Source organism: Lissotriton helveticus, chromosome 5_1 (genome assembly GCF_964261635.1).
Source record: "Lissotriton helveticus chromosome 5_1, aLisHel1.1, whole genome shotgun sequence".
In the NCBI taxonomy this organism is placed as follows: Eukaryota; Metazoa; Chordata; class Amphibia; order Caudata; family Salamandridae; genus Lissotriton; species Lissotriton helveticus.
In genome coordinates this window covers 949,150,479-949,166,101 of record NC_136065.1, presented here as the reverse complement: position 1 = coordinate 949,166,101, position 15,623 = coordinate 949,150,479, and the positions used below count along the sequence as shown (strand labels likewise).

The 15,623-nt window shown below is 43.8% G+C and overlaps 1 protein-coding gene across 1 annotated transcript in view; it reads left to right on the top strand.

The window, feature by feature from the left end:
- KNDC1 (kinase non-catalytic C-lobe domain containing 1) overlaps nt 1-15,623 on the top strand; it is a 654,634-nt gene that overhangs the window by 259,092 nt on the left and 379,919 nt on the right. The window contains exon 6 of the mRNA XM_078640463.1: nt 7,506-8,440. Within this exon, the coding sequence (XP_078496589.1) occupies nt 7,506-8,440 (935 nt within the window). The remainder of the gene's footprint in view (nt 1-7,505; nt 8,441-15,623) is intronic.

Genomic DNA, 15,623 nt, shown 5'->3' with positions numbered 1-15,623 from the left:
ATTAATGTCTTGCATGGTATTACTCAGGCTAATGATTCCAGCCTGAAAGATTTCCTAGTTGTATATTTCCTATGGATCACATGGATCTTGTTTTTATTTTTTGGCCTCGGCTACACACAGCTTAAATTGTCTGTTGAAGACCTAGGACGAGGCATAACATTTTTTTTATTGCTGTAAACACTTCTATTCAGAGTTTGCGACTGTAAAAATGCTTTTTAATGCACTAATCCCATTTTAAGAGTTTGGGAGTGTTGTAGGTGGCCATACCAAATGCTGACTCAATAGGACATTCATCCATGTTTTATGTAACCCTGGGCGGGTTACTCCGCTCCGCCAGTGAAGTTTGCAAAGACTTGCCTACTCCGCGCTCTGTTGCGAACGCGGAGGTAGGCAAGACTCTGCCTTTGTCGCGTAGGGGAGTTAGCTGCGCCCTCCCCCTCCCAAATTCTTCAAAAATTAAAAAAGAAGCCACTTACCTGTGTATCTGCCATCTCCCGTGCCTGGCCGCTCTCCTTCCTGCTCCTTGCATCCTTTTGTAATAAAAAAACACTATGTTGTACGTCTTTGGGAATTTTAGAGGGGGGAGGGAGTGTAGCATATTTCCACTGAGTTTTTTCAAACTCTGTGGAAATACGCGTAGAGACACTACGCCTGCTATGCCAAGGGTTAGTTTTATGACCGAAATCCGATCACAAAACATTGAAAAATAATCAATCTAAAATGATCAATTAGAGGGTAAACCATTCGGAAAAGGGAAATGCCCAGAATCACCATGTTGTTCTCTTATACTGATTTTGGTCGCCTTACACGACCCTTTCTCTTCCACTATTGCCATTTTGTTGTTTTCTTGTGTTATATCCTCTGAATACTTCCTTTTACATCGTGTTCCCCTTTATTGCAAGGTTTTACTCAGGGAGGCTTACAACTCCCACTGCTTTCCATCTCTTCACCTTATAATCTTGTGTAGTCCCATGTTTTTATCATCACCTTCCGTACTCCACTTCCATCCCCAGACTCACAATCCATGCTGATGTGACCTTTCCCTCTTTTAATCACTTACCTCACCCTTGATTCTCATTCCTACTTACCTCTTTCCGATTGTCTCCTCTAGAAACCTCCATCCATCTTCCTCCTCTGCTCTTATTATGACAAATAGAACACAGACTAAGGAAACTTGTATTTACTTTTCTTGTTTGTCTTCTCCAAATTCTTTTTTTTCACACACACATGCACACACACAAACTCACACAGCGGTTCATTTACAAACTTGATTTATGTTTTCTGAATTTATTAATCTAAACCCAGGTTTTTATATGGGATCATTGTCAGAGTCCAATTGAGAGAGCCACGCAGCACGCAGGGGTTACTGGGCCCACCTGTGGGGGCTGAGGCCTTTTACTCCTGATGTCCCAGGGCCCAGCCTACTATAGAGCAAAGGGCCCAAGTACCCCTTCTGCACATAACTCTGAGTGGTAGCTTTGGTCAAACAGTCAAAGGCTCCCTTGGTAAGGGGAAGTATGAATACAGGTCAGTAAAACCTACTCAAAACTCAAACAGCACACAGCAAATCAATGTCCAATCAAGTACTTATTTTTAGAACGAAAAGAAGTATGTTATTTCTAACTCTACACATTCAAAGCAATGTTACGACATATATAAACAATAACACATTCACCCTTAAGTTCATGGCTCTAGTGTTTTGCAAGCAACTCTCTTTCCCACCCACTCTTTGTAATGTGGTGGATGATATTTCCCATTCACTGGTGGCCACATCCAGGGATTGCTAACTGGTAGGCCTTGACTCCTCATAAAATAGTTTAAGGTGTCTTGGTGCTGGTACGCCCTCAGCAGTGAATTCCCCTGCAGGCTCAATAGACTCATAACCAGTCTTAGCTGCTCAAGCTGTTATGAGGCTTGCAATGTTCCAGCAAGTGCCCTGACCGCTGGCACTCACACTGCCCCAGTCCTGTGCTGGAGTCGGCTGCACACAGCTCTCACTCCTGAGCAAACGCGGCCAGCTTCAGCAGCAATGGGAGGTGGTGCAGTGCTCCTCTTGTATGGTCATTCTTGTGCTCTCTCCATGGGGTGGTATGATTTATTCCCAGGGCCTGTACTTCAAGTTCTACTAGTGGGCCTGTAGCATTCATTTTGCCACTCATATAAGTAGCCTTTCAAATCTCTATCAAGACTGACACTGCAGTGCATGTGTGTGCTGCTTACTTCCACGTCAGGTTGGCTTTTCCAACTACTTGCTAAGCCTTCATATAAGTCACCCCTAAGGTAGGCACTAGGTAGCTTAAGGGCAGGGTGCTATTCAAGTAAAAGGTAGGACATGTACCTTTCTGTTTTGAATGTCCTGGCAGTGACAAACCGCCTATTTTCTTTTTCACTACTGTGAGTCCTACCCCTCTCATGGACCAGCATTGGGATTCCTTAAGATATTTTAAAGCTGTAATTCCTGATAATAGAGGAGTAGCTTTTTCATATTTGATATGTTTGGAATGGTAATGATAAATCATCCTCATTGGTGCAGTTGGATTTAAAATTATTGTTTAGAAATGCCACTTTTAGAAATGCCACTGGATTCAAGCAAGCCGGGCTGAAGACGGCTGTAATGCCAGAAACCGGTCCTCGGAAGCTTGTTTCCGGTCCAGGGAAGGCATGGCTTGGCAGTTCGGGCTGGACTGTTCCCATGAGGCACAGGGTCAGACTGATTTGCATATAGCCATGTCTGAACTGGGGTGGCAGAGTGGCCTAAAGAACGGTGATGGATTAAACCCAAATCTTTTGACTGGGTGTGAGTGTTTGAATGGTTCAGATGCTCCGTCCATTACCACTCCCTTTTGTACCGTTTTTGGCCGCCATAAGTGTGGCACAGTATGCTCAGACATGAGTCCCTTGCTCACTTTGCCACTGGATTCAAGCAAGCCGGGCTGTAGACGGCTGTAATGCCAGAAACCGGTCCTCGGAAGCTTGTTTCCGGTCCGGGGAAGGCATGGCTTGGCAGTTCGGGCTGGACTGTTCCCATGAGGCACAGGGTCATACTGATTTGCATATAGCCATGTCTGGACTGGGGTGACAGAGTGGGCTAAAGAACGGTGATGGTTTAAACCCAGATCTTTTGACTGGGTGTGAGTGTTTGATTGGTTCAGATGCTCCGTCCATTACCACCCCCTTTTGTACCACTTTTAGAAAGGGGCATTTCTCTACACTTACTGCTCTTCGTGCTTGATAGACTGTCTTCAATACACAACTGGTTTGGGTGACAGCTACACTATGTGCATTCACTCTAGACAGCCACAAACACAGGAAGGTGAGGCTCATATGTTTTGAGCATTCATCTGCATTCTGATAGCCTTCCTGGGCAGGAAGAGGGAGAGCTGGCTCACAGTTACATCTGAATAGGCTGTGCCCTGTCCTCACTCAAAGCACTGAGTTACCCCCAGCGTTAGCTTAGCAGGCAGGACTGGGCTGAAAGGGAGACTTGTGCACTTTAAAGTTTTCTTTTGAAGTCACCCCTTACATTAAAGGCACTTTTAGGTGTAAGAACTGGGGCTCTGGACCCACAAAATCTGACACTTGTAACCAGACAATGCTGGCTCTACATCTGCACATTGCAAGAAGGACTGCTGTTCTGCCAGAGGGACTGCCACTTTGCTAACAGCGTTGCTGTGTTGGCCTGTTGCTTGCTGAGTGCTGTGCTGCAGGAGGGACTGCCACTCTGTGACCTGCCTGGTGTACTGGCCTACTGTATGCTACCTCTGTTCTGTGCTCACTACCCGTGTTCCCCAAGGGCTCATTGGCTTGCCCCCTCTTCCCCAAATTTTCAATGTCAGAAAAGACTTCAACTTCCCCTGATGGCAGGAAGTGTTCAACAATGGTTGAGCAGTCTGCTCTGACCAGCATTTATGGGTGACTTGGTTTTCAAATCAACAAGCGCACCTTCCCCTTTGCGGAGGAGTCAGCGCTCCAGGCTTCAACAACTGCTGCACTCTTGCTGAGCTCCACCATGCTCACAGCAGCTGCAATGCCTTCAATATGGCTCCCTGTGATGCGTTGTCCTAGTGATGAGGGGCGTGTGCTGAAGTGCGAGGTTGTCAGCCTTCTGCAATCCAGAGCTGCACAGTGCTTCCTGTGTCAGCCACCACTGAGAATCCTGATCAGCTGTAGGCGGGCCCTTCTCCCTAGGCCCGCAGACAACTCCTGCAGCCCAACTCTTGGATTGACTCGAGCCCTGTAGGTTTATATACTACAAAAACACTCCAAGGTACTGTACTTTGCCAAACCCATGCTTCCTTGCAGGTAGCTTCATCGGAGCATGGCCTGATTGAGCCACTTAACCCCTTCCAGCACCTTCGGGCTTTGGGGGGCTTATTTGCATTTGATACAGGTCGGCAGCCTCTGTGGAGGGACCCCCTTCTGCATTTGATTGTTTTTCTTCTATCCAGCATGACCGCGCATGAACAATGAAATACAGGGAGAGCTCTGAGCATTGTATTTTTCTCTTGTGAATTAAAACGTGGATATCTTGAAGAGCATATTTCGTATATATATTGTTTTGGCCTCATTTCACTAACAATAGACAAATCTATTATAAACCTGTGTGGAGTCTTTTTGTGGTGTATTCATTGTATTACTGTGTGTGTGTGTTGCACAAATACTTTACACATTACCTCTTTTGAGAAGCCTGCCTGCTCTGCGCTAAGCTACTAGAGAGTGAGCATAGATTATCTGATTTGTGTATCTAGCTTACCCTGACTAGTGTGGTGGGTTCTGCCTGGCCAGGGTGTATCCCTTAGCTAACCAGAAAACCCATTTCTAACATGAACTTTACCTACTTTTTACATACTTCTCCAATGGTCGGGCAGAGTACGGACCATCAAACGTTTACATATAACACCATCCACCTGACTTAGAGAAGACAGTGTTTTATGTTATGTTTTTTGTTGTTTGTCACCTCAAGGTAAACCCTAGAGGGGAGGGACATGAAAAAGAAAACATATTACTCCTGCACCATGAGAGACACATCCCATGGTGTGGAGCCCATTAGTTTTACATTTTTCGATAACAGACTCCTGCTTTGGGAGATTGTTTCTAACAAAAATGAGAACTTTGTAAAAGTTTGATGCAGATGTCTGTCACACTTTCACAACATTGACAGTAACCCCTGTGACAGCAGTACTTGCCAATGTTTAGAGTTGGCCGCAGGGCCAGCTGACAATTCTAAATTGGGAGGTGAAGGAGTCTCAGCATGGCAGGGGTAAAATGCGCCGCAATACAGACAGACGGACCTCCAAATCAGGCCCTTAGTATTGTATTTTCAGTTTATCATTTGCATAAATCCAAGTTGGGAATATGTCACAGGGAGAAACATTCTTCCATGCAGCCACGGCCTTTGCAAGTAAGAGCGGCGGGTAGTGTGGCAGGGTTGAATGAATGAATGAATGAAAGGCATTTTATAACGCGCAAACTTAGCCCCAGAGGGCATCAAGGCGCGATAACAAACAAACAGAAAGTCCAAACTACCAAGTGAAGACCACTATAACCACCGGAAGCGCGGCCTCTAATATGCCTGGGAGAAAAGCCAGGACTTCAGGGGTTTCCTAAAGACCGACAGAGAGGCCTGACTGGAGAGTTCCGGAGGGAGAGAATTCCAAAGTTTTGGAGCTAAGGTGGAAAAAGCTCTACCTCCCCATTTTGCCTTCACAGCTCTGGGGACCGAGGGCAAATTCTTAGATGCTGAACGAAGGGTTCTTCTGGGAGTATAAACGCGCAGAAGGGACCTGATACCCTCTGAGCCTGAGCCATGAACAGCACTATGGGCCAGACACAGAAGTTTGAAAGAAATCCTAGAGGGAATCGCAAGCCAGTGAAGATCCATTCTGGCCAGAGTTACCGAAGCTAGCCTACGAAGGTTCAGGACCATCCTGGCGGCGGCGTTCTGCACCATCTGAAAACGGTGGATGGAGCTCTTGTTAATGCCACTATAGGGCATTACAATAATCTAGCCTCGATGAGACCAAAGCAACTGTTGCTTGTTTCCGGGCTGCATGGGACAGATAGGGAGCAATCTTCCTCAACTTTCTTATGATGGCACAACAGGTGGACACCGTTCTATTTACCTGAGCGTCAAATGATAGAGCGGGATCAATTAGCACCCCAAGGATCCTGGTGGAGAAGGAGGGAAGAGGGCATTCCCCCAGGGAAAGTGGCCACCAGTCCTTTGACCATAAGTCCCGACTACTTCCAAACACCATAATCTCGGTTTTGTCCCCGTTCAGTTTTAAGAAATTTCGGACATCCATTGGGAGACTGCCTCCATGCATGCTCTAAACTTGAGGGCTGAATCGCTTGCCGACTGGGTGATAGAGACCAGGATCTGAGTGTCGTCGGCGTACGATAGCACCTCCAGGCCGAAGGATCTCACCACCTTGGCAAGTGGGGTAACGTAGATGTTAAATAACAAAGGGCTCATAGAAGAGCCCTGTGGTACCCCACATTGCACTTCTTGAGAGGCGGAGAGAAAATTGCCCATCTTAACTCTCTGCTCCCTAAGATGTAGAAAAGAGGAGAGTAGACTGAGAGCGGTGCCCTCTACCCCAATATCCTTAAGCCTGGAAATCAGAATTGACGGGGACAGGGTGTCAAAAGCTGCTGTGAGATCTAACAACACCAGCAGAGTAGAATGTCCCTTATCAACCTCCAAGCGGATAATATTAATCACAACCGTGAGGGCAGACTCCGTGCTGTGTGCGGCCCGGAAACCGTGTTGAGAGATATCCAATAAGTTTGAACTCTCAATAAAGGCACAGAGATTACGATTGATATGGGCCTCAAGAATCTTGGCCGGGGCTGGAAGTAGGGAGATAAGGGGGGATTCGACAGACGACCACAATGGAAAAATAAATAAATAAATCATTTTCCCTCATTGTCTGTCAAAATGCCCCCCAACCCCTCCACCCGGCCCCACCGCTCTTACCTGCATGAGCCGCTGCTGCTTACAAGGCAAGTAAGTTGGTCCTAGTATGCGCCATTTAAATTCCCAAAACAAAGAAACCTTTCTTTACAGGCGTTATAGAAAGCAGTGATAAACTTGAAGGTTTGATTTTTGTTCCTTCATCCCATGCATACAACCAATGTCTTTACAGGTTTTTTTCTTATGAAAGAAGCTGAAATGATTGCACAAATATCTTGATATTCAAACCCTACGTACTCAGTTACAAGTGGCTTATTTCCATGGGCCCAGTAATGGAAGTTGCCGGAATTGCAAGATTTGTTTTTCACACAGAGATTTTGACTGCTGAACTGTTGTAATCCTCTGTTAGTTACCTACCTCAGAATTATAGGGACCCCTTAGTAAGTATAATTTCAGGGCTGGAAAATAATGGAAACTATCCCAGGGCACTCAAATTCAAGATGTAATTGTTACAATTACGGAAAATGTCGAAATGTAGATTATATTATCTATTTCTTTTTGCTTAAATCTATTTTTATCTTTTACCTAGATGGATGTGAGCATTCCTGGAGGGGGAAAATACATCATGAGTCACTGCCAAATGAGAAAATCCCAGCAAGCACCTTGTCTGCTGCTAAAGACTTACAGTCTAACTCATACCACAGCAACCGTGTAAACGGGTTGGTAGAACATAATGAACAAGAAGAAAGTGGCCTAAAGGAAGTTGAAATAAATGATGAAAGAACTTGTCATTTGCAGTTTCCAAATTGGTCAAAAAAGTCTGAAATGGAAATTGTATCAAAGAAAGACAATGGGGCGTCCTACCTCAAGAAGGACACATTTTGTGTAAATGAATCATGTCCACCAGAAGATCAAAGAGTGTATCAGTGTGAGAGGAGAGTTCTAGACAAAAGGAATGCTTGCACATTTCAATCCAAATTACCAGAAATAAGCAGGAACAGGAAAAAGGTGTTGCTCAGGAAGGACTTATTACTTTCCAGCTGCATTCAAGAGGAGAAAGAGCATTCGGATTTTAATGAGTTACTATTAGATCAACCAACTATTTCCATGTCGAGCCTAATTTTTAATGAAATTCATGAAAGCAGTGGTTTGGCTTCCCCTAGGACCAGCGCGGTGGTTCAAAAGATTCTGACATCTAATAATGAGAAAGTCGAATCTCTGCCACATCACAAACCCTTCTTTAAGTCTCCGCCTGTATGGGACCGCATAGTTGAGCCAGCTGATAATGAACAAATTATCACACGAAACTGTGCACCACTGGAGAACTCTGTTCAAACATTGACCCTATCAGATGACGCTTCTGTATCATTAATGAATGAGAAGACATTGCCATTGGTTGTTAGTCCTGGAAGGATACAATTTGAAGAAAGTCATTTAAACCCACAAGGTGCAGGCAATTCTCCATGTGAAAATGAAACTTGCAAAGAAGGCCTGATGTCCAAAAGCACGATTGAGTGTGAGCAGGTAGTACCTACTTTTTGCTACTTCACAATATGATTATATTGTACTGAAGCACTGCACGAGTAGTACAAAAATTGAGGTGTGCTGTTAAATGCATATTGTATGCAGAAATCTTAAATCCCTTTAAAATATTGATTGCTTTAAATGTGTTTCTCTGAAAAAAACTTGGGGAAATTAATTTCCTGCTGCGTGTGTCATAGAATTGTAACTGCTCCACGTATATGCTATCCTTTCTAAACTTCCTTCATTTAATTTTACTCTCCAACCATTATAATATTTGTTCAACGTCACAGAAACGATTCGTTTTTAAATGTTCTTGTTTTACTTTCTTACATGTTCTTTCATAACTAACCTCTTCCGTGCATCGTACGGTCCCCGGCCGTCTGACGTCACAGTGGGCCTGTGCGTCAGAAGGCCAGGGGCCGTCCGATTCGCGTACGCGTAGAATTAACCCGCACAGCGGGAAATGTGCGCCGCAGCGAAGCGGCTAATAATCTATCGACATAGACTTGCTGTTATGGCGCTAACACAATACTTTTTCCTGAACTGTTAAACAGATGACCATATGATTTTAAAGGGTGGTATACTACAATATTTTTAAACATGGAAAACATTCTGCAGCACACATAGAAAAAGGAAATCGCCTCCACTGATTGGTTCTGTGCAGGAAGGTGTCACTTGCTGCACAAAAATAATCACCCCTAAAACACAGACACCCCTGCACGATGGCACAAGAGTGCCCGTGCTGGCACATGGCAGCCATTTGTGTGCTGACTCAGAGGGAAAGGACAGAAATACACTGTATATGATAGATACGTCGCATTCCTGCCTTTTTCTTTTGCCGTAGGGTAGCACCACAGGAAGTCTTGTGGTGCTGCCCTATAGCAAAATATTGTAAATGAGGCCTTCAGTCTGGTTATTCTGTGGTAATCTGTGGTACCACAGAGAAAGAAGACTTCACTTAGGGTGTAGAAACTCTGATTTAAGATTCAGTCCTAAGTGTTGGCAATGCTTTGTTATATCTTTAGTTTATCTTCTGATATCTATGGACGAAAGAGCTAAATGCTTAGATACTATTTTCTCACATAATGGGATTTACGCTTCCAGGAACAGACTATTACACATCTGGTGTCCAATGTCTGTCCATACTTTGTGGGGATGAGGAAGCTTGTCCAGGATTTGCCTCAGTGTTCAGTCAAAAACCTGTCTATTGTTAGCTTCCCTATTAAAGATGGTTCGGAACAATAGAAAGTTTGAACACACTTGTGATTGTGATGCTGTATTATGTAATGGCAATTTGCAGTGTGCCACACTGTGGTAATCTAAAGGGGGGGGGCAGAGAGCAACGTTCTTGTTAAGGAGCCACATTATGAGGCAACATCTATATTAGTGTTCGTTTTCAGGCTAGCAAATAGAAAGTGGTAGAACATTTTGAAAAGTGAGGTTTAGTGTCATTAAGAACTACAGTCTACAAAGCAAGACAAAGGTAGTTGTGACACTTGACATATGTATTAAGGCCATTGATTGATCATAGAGGAACTCAAATATGATTATCTTTTGTACTGGGAGCCACTGCAAAACCCTAGCTATTATTCTGTAGTTATATATGTTAGTGTGGTTAAAAAGACAATCTGCTGCATTCAGGATGGACTTCATGTGGTTAGGGTTTTTAAAGGGAGCCCCAGTAAAAGGTTCTTGCTGTATTGCACTAGAAGGTAGGTTGATAGTGGCATGATCACTGTGTGGAGGAATGCTAGGAAACTTGATTGTATGGAGCAAGAACCTATGTAAGGAAGTGGAGCAGAGCTGGATTTGGTCATTGAATTCAATGATGTCTGTGTAATCAGGATTCATTATCAGTCACCACTATCAATCTGTAATGACCTGTAGCTAGGGACCATGAGTAGTGACAGCAGGGACTCATCTTTGTTGTAGCTAATCAAGATTTGTGTACTATTTTCATATGTTTTAAAGGTCAAAGTGAATGTTCTGATGACATCTGCAAGAGTATGCACTTGCTCATTAGAGTAGAGCAAAGAGAGTCACATTTGCCGAGTAGCATTCGACTCGCCGTAAAGTGCTTCAATGCCTTGTCTGGGGTAGTACGCAAAATATCAATACAATTACATAGAAGGCAAGATGTGGTACTCACACAAAAGTTCAAGGAGGGGTTCCTGTTCGTATGTGGTTAGGATAGCTGTATAAAAGTTAATTATGAATTTTATTCTGCATGGCATGTTGGGGTCACTAATGCGTTGCATGTCCTAGCCAAGATGTTCGCTTTGTCTGTATATAGCTACAATGGAATATTAGTAAATGAAATATTTGAAGTAATATTTGTGTTTTTTTACAGTTGGACTTCAGTTAAATGTATAGTAACTTATCTAACACATGTGTGGTGAATACCTCAGTTTCACACATTTATTTCATTTGCAAGTAGAACTAGATCTGGTTTTACTTTTCAGTGGTGTGATTGCCAGCCGTTATCATTTCTACATGGGGGTTGTTCCTTGCTTCAATTACCTTTCTATAAGTAACTGTAATTTTAATGATGAACTGCCTAAGACTCCTGCAAGAGATTTGACAAAAATCCATATTTATTTCAGATAATCAAATATATATGAAATGTTAGTGTTAGCTTGATAATTTCTCTTGCAATGGTATTTTACATTTTTAATATAAGCACAACTATGTGCTTCATTTTTTATTTTGTTGGCCTCGAGATATCATATTGTAAGGCTTAGTCTTCATATTTTTATATTCTAAATATAAACAAAGGATTTACCCACTGATTTAGTCTTGTATCTTGCTTGTATCAAACAGAAATATTTCTATGGCATCATAACTTCAAAGATTTTCTATTTACATACTCTTTTTCCTGGCATCTGTTGGGAGGAGAATGTCCTTTGCATGGTAAATGGATGTGGAACCCTGTACTGAGTAAAGACTGCATGCAAAACTGATATTCTACTTTTATTTTGCCATTACATCATGCTAACCTAGCTGGAGTGATGAGACCTAGGCTTGTCACTGACAATGTGAGGTACAGGCCCTGTCCTATGACCTTGGAGGGGTGCACCAAGTGTGTGCTTATGTTAGTAAAGGTAGTGTCTTTTCATTGGGTACATTATATACATCAGTGATTTTATTTATTTATTTATTTATTTTTGAGATTGGTAATACGGCAGCCAGATTAATTCTAAATGCTCCCGCAAGGACCCCGTCCAAACCTCTGTTAAGTCACCTTCATTGGTTGCCCATACGACAACGTGTCACATTTAAAATCTGTTGCCTAGTGCACAAATGTCTCTACGGGCAAGGCCCCAGATATCTGGCACAAAAATTTCAGATATACAAACCTGAACGTTTATTACGTTCTAGCAACCAATGTCTACTGGAAATTCCCACTGTAAAAAAAGTCAGACAAGGTGGACGTGCCCTATCATTTATAGGCCCAACCATGTGGAATAAACTTCCATCTGACCTAAGACACAATGACAACCATCTATGTTTTAGGAAGGCCTTAAAAACTCTTCTGTTTCAGATAGCATAACCCTCCCTGTGGTTTTCCGCAGAGACAATATACTTTAGAACTTTTGCGAGCAAAGCGCGGAGATACCTCATGGGTCGATTCTAGCGCGATATAAGCAATTAAATAAATAAATAAATAAATAAAGCGCACAAATGGCACCATACCTTATTTTGTGAATTTATAGCTTGAACCGATCTTATTCTCTGTGCCACTGAGAGTGCAGCCTACTGACACATCTTGTGTAAAGTTCTACTGTTATGTGAAACCAAGAGTTTGCACTGATACACCTTGTGTTTGTGCAGTGCTAGTATGACTGTGTGCTGTCCTAGTCTAAGTACTGTTCCCATTGGGGCCAGGGTCAAGATTGATTTACACATGGCTGGGTCCAAACTGGAATGGCATGGTGAGCTACAAAACGATGGATTTGGGCCCAGGTCTCTGTGCTGGGGTGCATGTATGACTTTGTTCTGCATTCTGTCCATCAATTGTTCTTTTTGCATTTGTCACCCCAAGTGGGACGGGTATGCCAGACATGGGTCCCATGCTCTCCGTGCCACTTGAGTCAAGCTATACTGGCTGATGAGGGGTGTAACCCCTAAACCGGTCCAAGGATGCTTGTTTCCAGTCTAGGGAGGACTTGGCATGGCAGTTCGGACTGAACTATTCCCATTGGGCACAGGGTGAAGACTGATTTGCATATGAACGGTCCAAACTGAAATGGCATGGTGAGCAAATAAACAATGGATTTAGGCCCAGATCGCTGTACAGGGGTGAATGTAGGACATTTTATGCATTCTGTCCATCAATTGTTCTTTTTGCATTTGTTACCCCGAGTGGGACGGGTATGCCCAGACATGGGTCCTGTGCTCTCCTTGCCACTGGAGTCAAGCTATCCTGGGTGATGAGGGGTGAAACCCCAAAACTGGTCCTAGATGCTTGTTTCCAGTCCAGGGAGGACCTGGCTTGTTGGTTCGGGCTGGACTGTTCCCATTGGGCATAGGGTCAAAACTGATTTGCATATGGCTGGATCCATACTGGACTGGCATGGTGAGCAAAAAAACTATGGATTTAGGCTCAGCTCTCTGCCCTGGGGTGAATGTATGACATTGTTCTGCATTCTGTCCATCAATTGTTCTTTTTGCTCTTTTTCACCCCGAGTTGGACGGTATGCCCAGACGTGGGTCCTGTGCTCTCCATGCCGCTGGAGTCAAGCTATCCTGGCTGATGAGGGGTGAAACCCCGAAACTGGTCCTAGCATGCTTGTTTCCAGTCCATGGAGGACCTGGCCTGTCAGTTCGGGCTAGACTGTTCCCATTGGGCACATGGACAAGACTGATTTGCATATGGCTGGGTCGAAACTGGAATGGCTTCATGAGCAAAGAAACAATGGATTTAGGCCCAGATCTCTGTACTGGGGTGAATGTATGACATTGTTTTGCATTTTGTCCATCAATTGTTCTTTTTGCATTTGTCACCCCGAGTGGGACGGGTACGCCCAGACATGGGTTCCGTGCTCTCCATGCCACTGGAGTCAAGCTATCCTGGCTGATGAGGGGTGAAACCCCATCACCATTTCTAGGATGCATGTTTCCAGTCCAGGGAGGAAATGGCCTGGCAGCTCGGGCTAGACTGTTCCCATTGGGCACAGGGTCAAGACTGATTTGCATATGGTTGGGTCCGAACTAGAATGGAATAGTGAGCAAAAAAGCGATGGATTCAAGCCCAGATCTCTGTACTGGGGTGAAAGTATGACATTGTTCTGCATTCTGTCCATCAATTGTTTTTTTTTCACCTGGTTTTACCTTCGCACGAGATTTTCTGACAAATATGTTTGCAAAAGGTTGCTAATTCGTTCTTACTGAGCACACCCATTTGGTGGATCATTTGGGTGAGAGGTGGGAGTGACGTTTCTGTTGTTCAAGTTGAGGACGTTTCTAAGCAAGACCTGCCCTTTTGTTTGGCTCTGGTTAATGCTCCAGGAAGGTGTAGAGAACTCACACTTCAATATGGCTATGTTTTGAATCCTCTTGCTAGGTTCAACCCCATAACAACCTGTTGTGGAAACCTTCACTTCACACAACAACTGTGTCTGTAGGGAAGCCTGGAAATTACATTTGAAAGGGAACCAATGTACATCATGAAGCATTAGAGAGTGGATTCACATCCCCTGTCTGGAAAGAATGTATAAAAGTAGGATCAAAAACAACCACTTGGTCCCAATTCCAAGTCCTTCATGACCAGGGCAGGGAGTGCTCCTCGGGGTACTTGGAGGGCTGCTTTGTGACTAGGGCTGCTTGACACCCAGATTACCATAGGCAAGGAAACATCACATCAAGTCTGCAACTTGCTTTATAAGTGAGAAATCTGTCGAAGCACCTAGACGTCTGTCTACCTCCTGAGAGAGAAAAGGAGAGTGCCTAACTCTGCAGAAGGAGAGATTGTTAATGAGAAGTGTTCCTGTGGTACGGGGTACCCAGAAGGAACTGACTTGATGGTGAGAGGACAAGCCAATCATGATCTGAAATCTGAAGTGCCCTAAGCCTCCCATAGCTCCTACCATGACTTGCGTAAAGAAGTATTCACCAAGTTGTCAACATGCAGTTTGGTGTTCCCACCTTCAACTTCACGGGCATAAAAGGGCCTAGGGCACCCAAGGTGTTCAACTGAAAGGATCAGCAGTTTCAGTTTCGGGGAATGCAACTGCTGGAGACAAGCATTCACCTTTATCGGACTCCTGAAGGTAACTAAGTCTCCATCCGTGCTCTCCCACCATTACACCAAAGCTCAAGAATGTGAAGACAGTGAGTGTATCAGCCCATGCCTGGGACTCACCAGCATCTCTGAGAAGGAAATACTGTACTGTGTCTGCACAAACCACGAAACTAAGGCTGAACATAAACAGAGGGAAACTGTTGCAACCAATGCTAACCGTTGGCAGCACAGACATGTAGGTCCATAAAACAACTGAACTGATCCAAAGGCTAATCTTCGGGGTAACCAGGAGTGATCTCTGCACCTTTGCCTAGCCTATGTCTGTAATCATTTTGTTGCATATTTTAATTAATACCTTGATAATACATTTATAGTTTATGGTAATTCTATTATTTTATTATTGTAACTATCTGTAGTGATTTCTATTAAGCAAGTTGAAGGGAATCCCATCCCAATTCTTTTATACGCTGACAATGCGGTTTACTCTCTCGCATCCCCATTGGGTTACAGCGTCTTATTGATAATTTTACTGTTTTTATTGCAAAAAGAAAGCTTTTAATTAATAAATCTAAAACTTCTGTTATGGCTTGCGGCAGGAACCCAATTACATCCAGATCTTATTACATAGAAGGCTCTAAGGTCCAGACAGTCAAAACATTTTGCTACCTGGGTATTACCTTTGCAGGGAACGGGTCTTGGGCACAGGAACAGGATAATGCCCGTGCTAAGATGCTGAAGAATATAAATGGTATTTTTAGATTTGCTGCTAAACTGGGCAACCGACGTATCAGAGATATGCTGACAATTTACGAGATACGATGTGTCACTGCTGCACTTTACGGTGCAGGGGTTTGGGGACATTGCCAAGGCAATCTATTACAACAAATTGAAAATTCATTTTTAAAATGCTTGTTGTGTGCCCCACTATCGGCCTCCATGGAA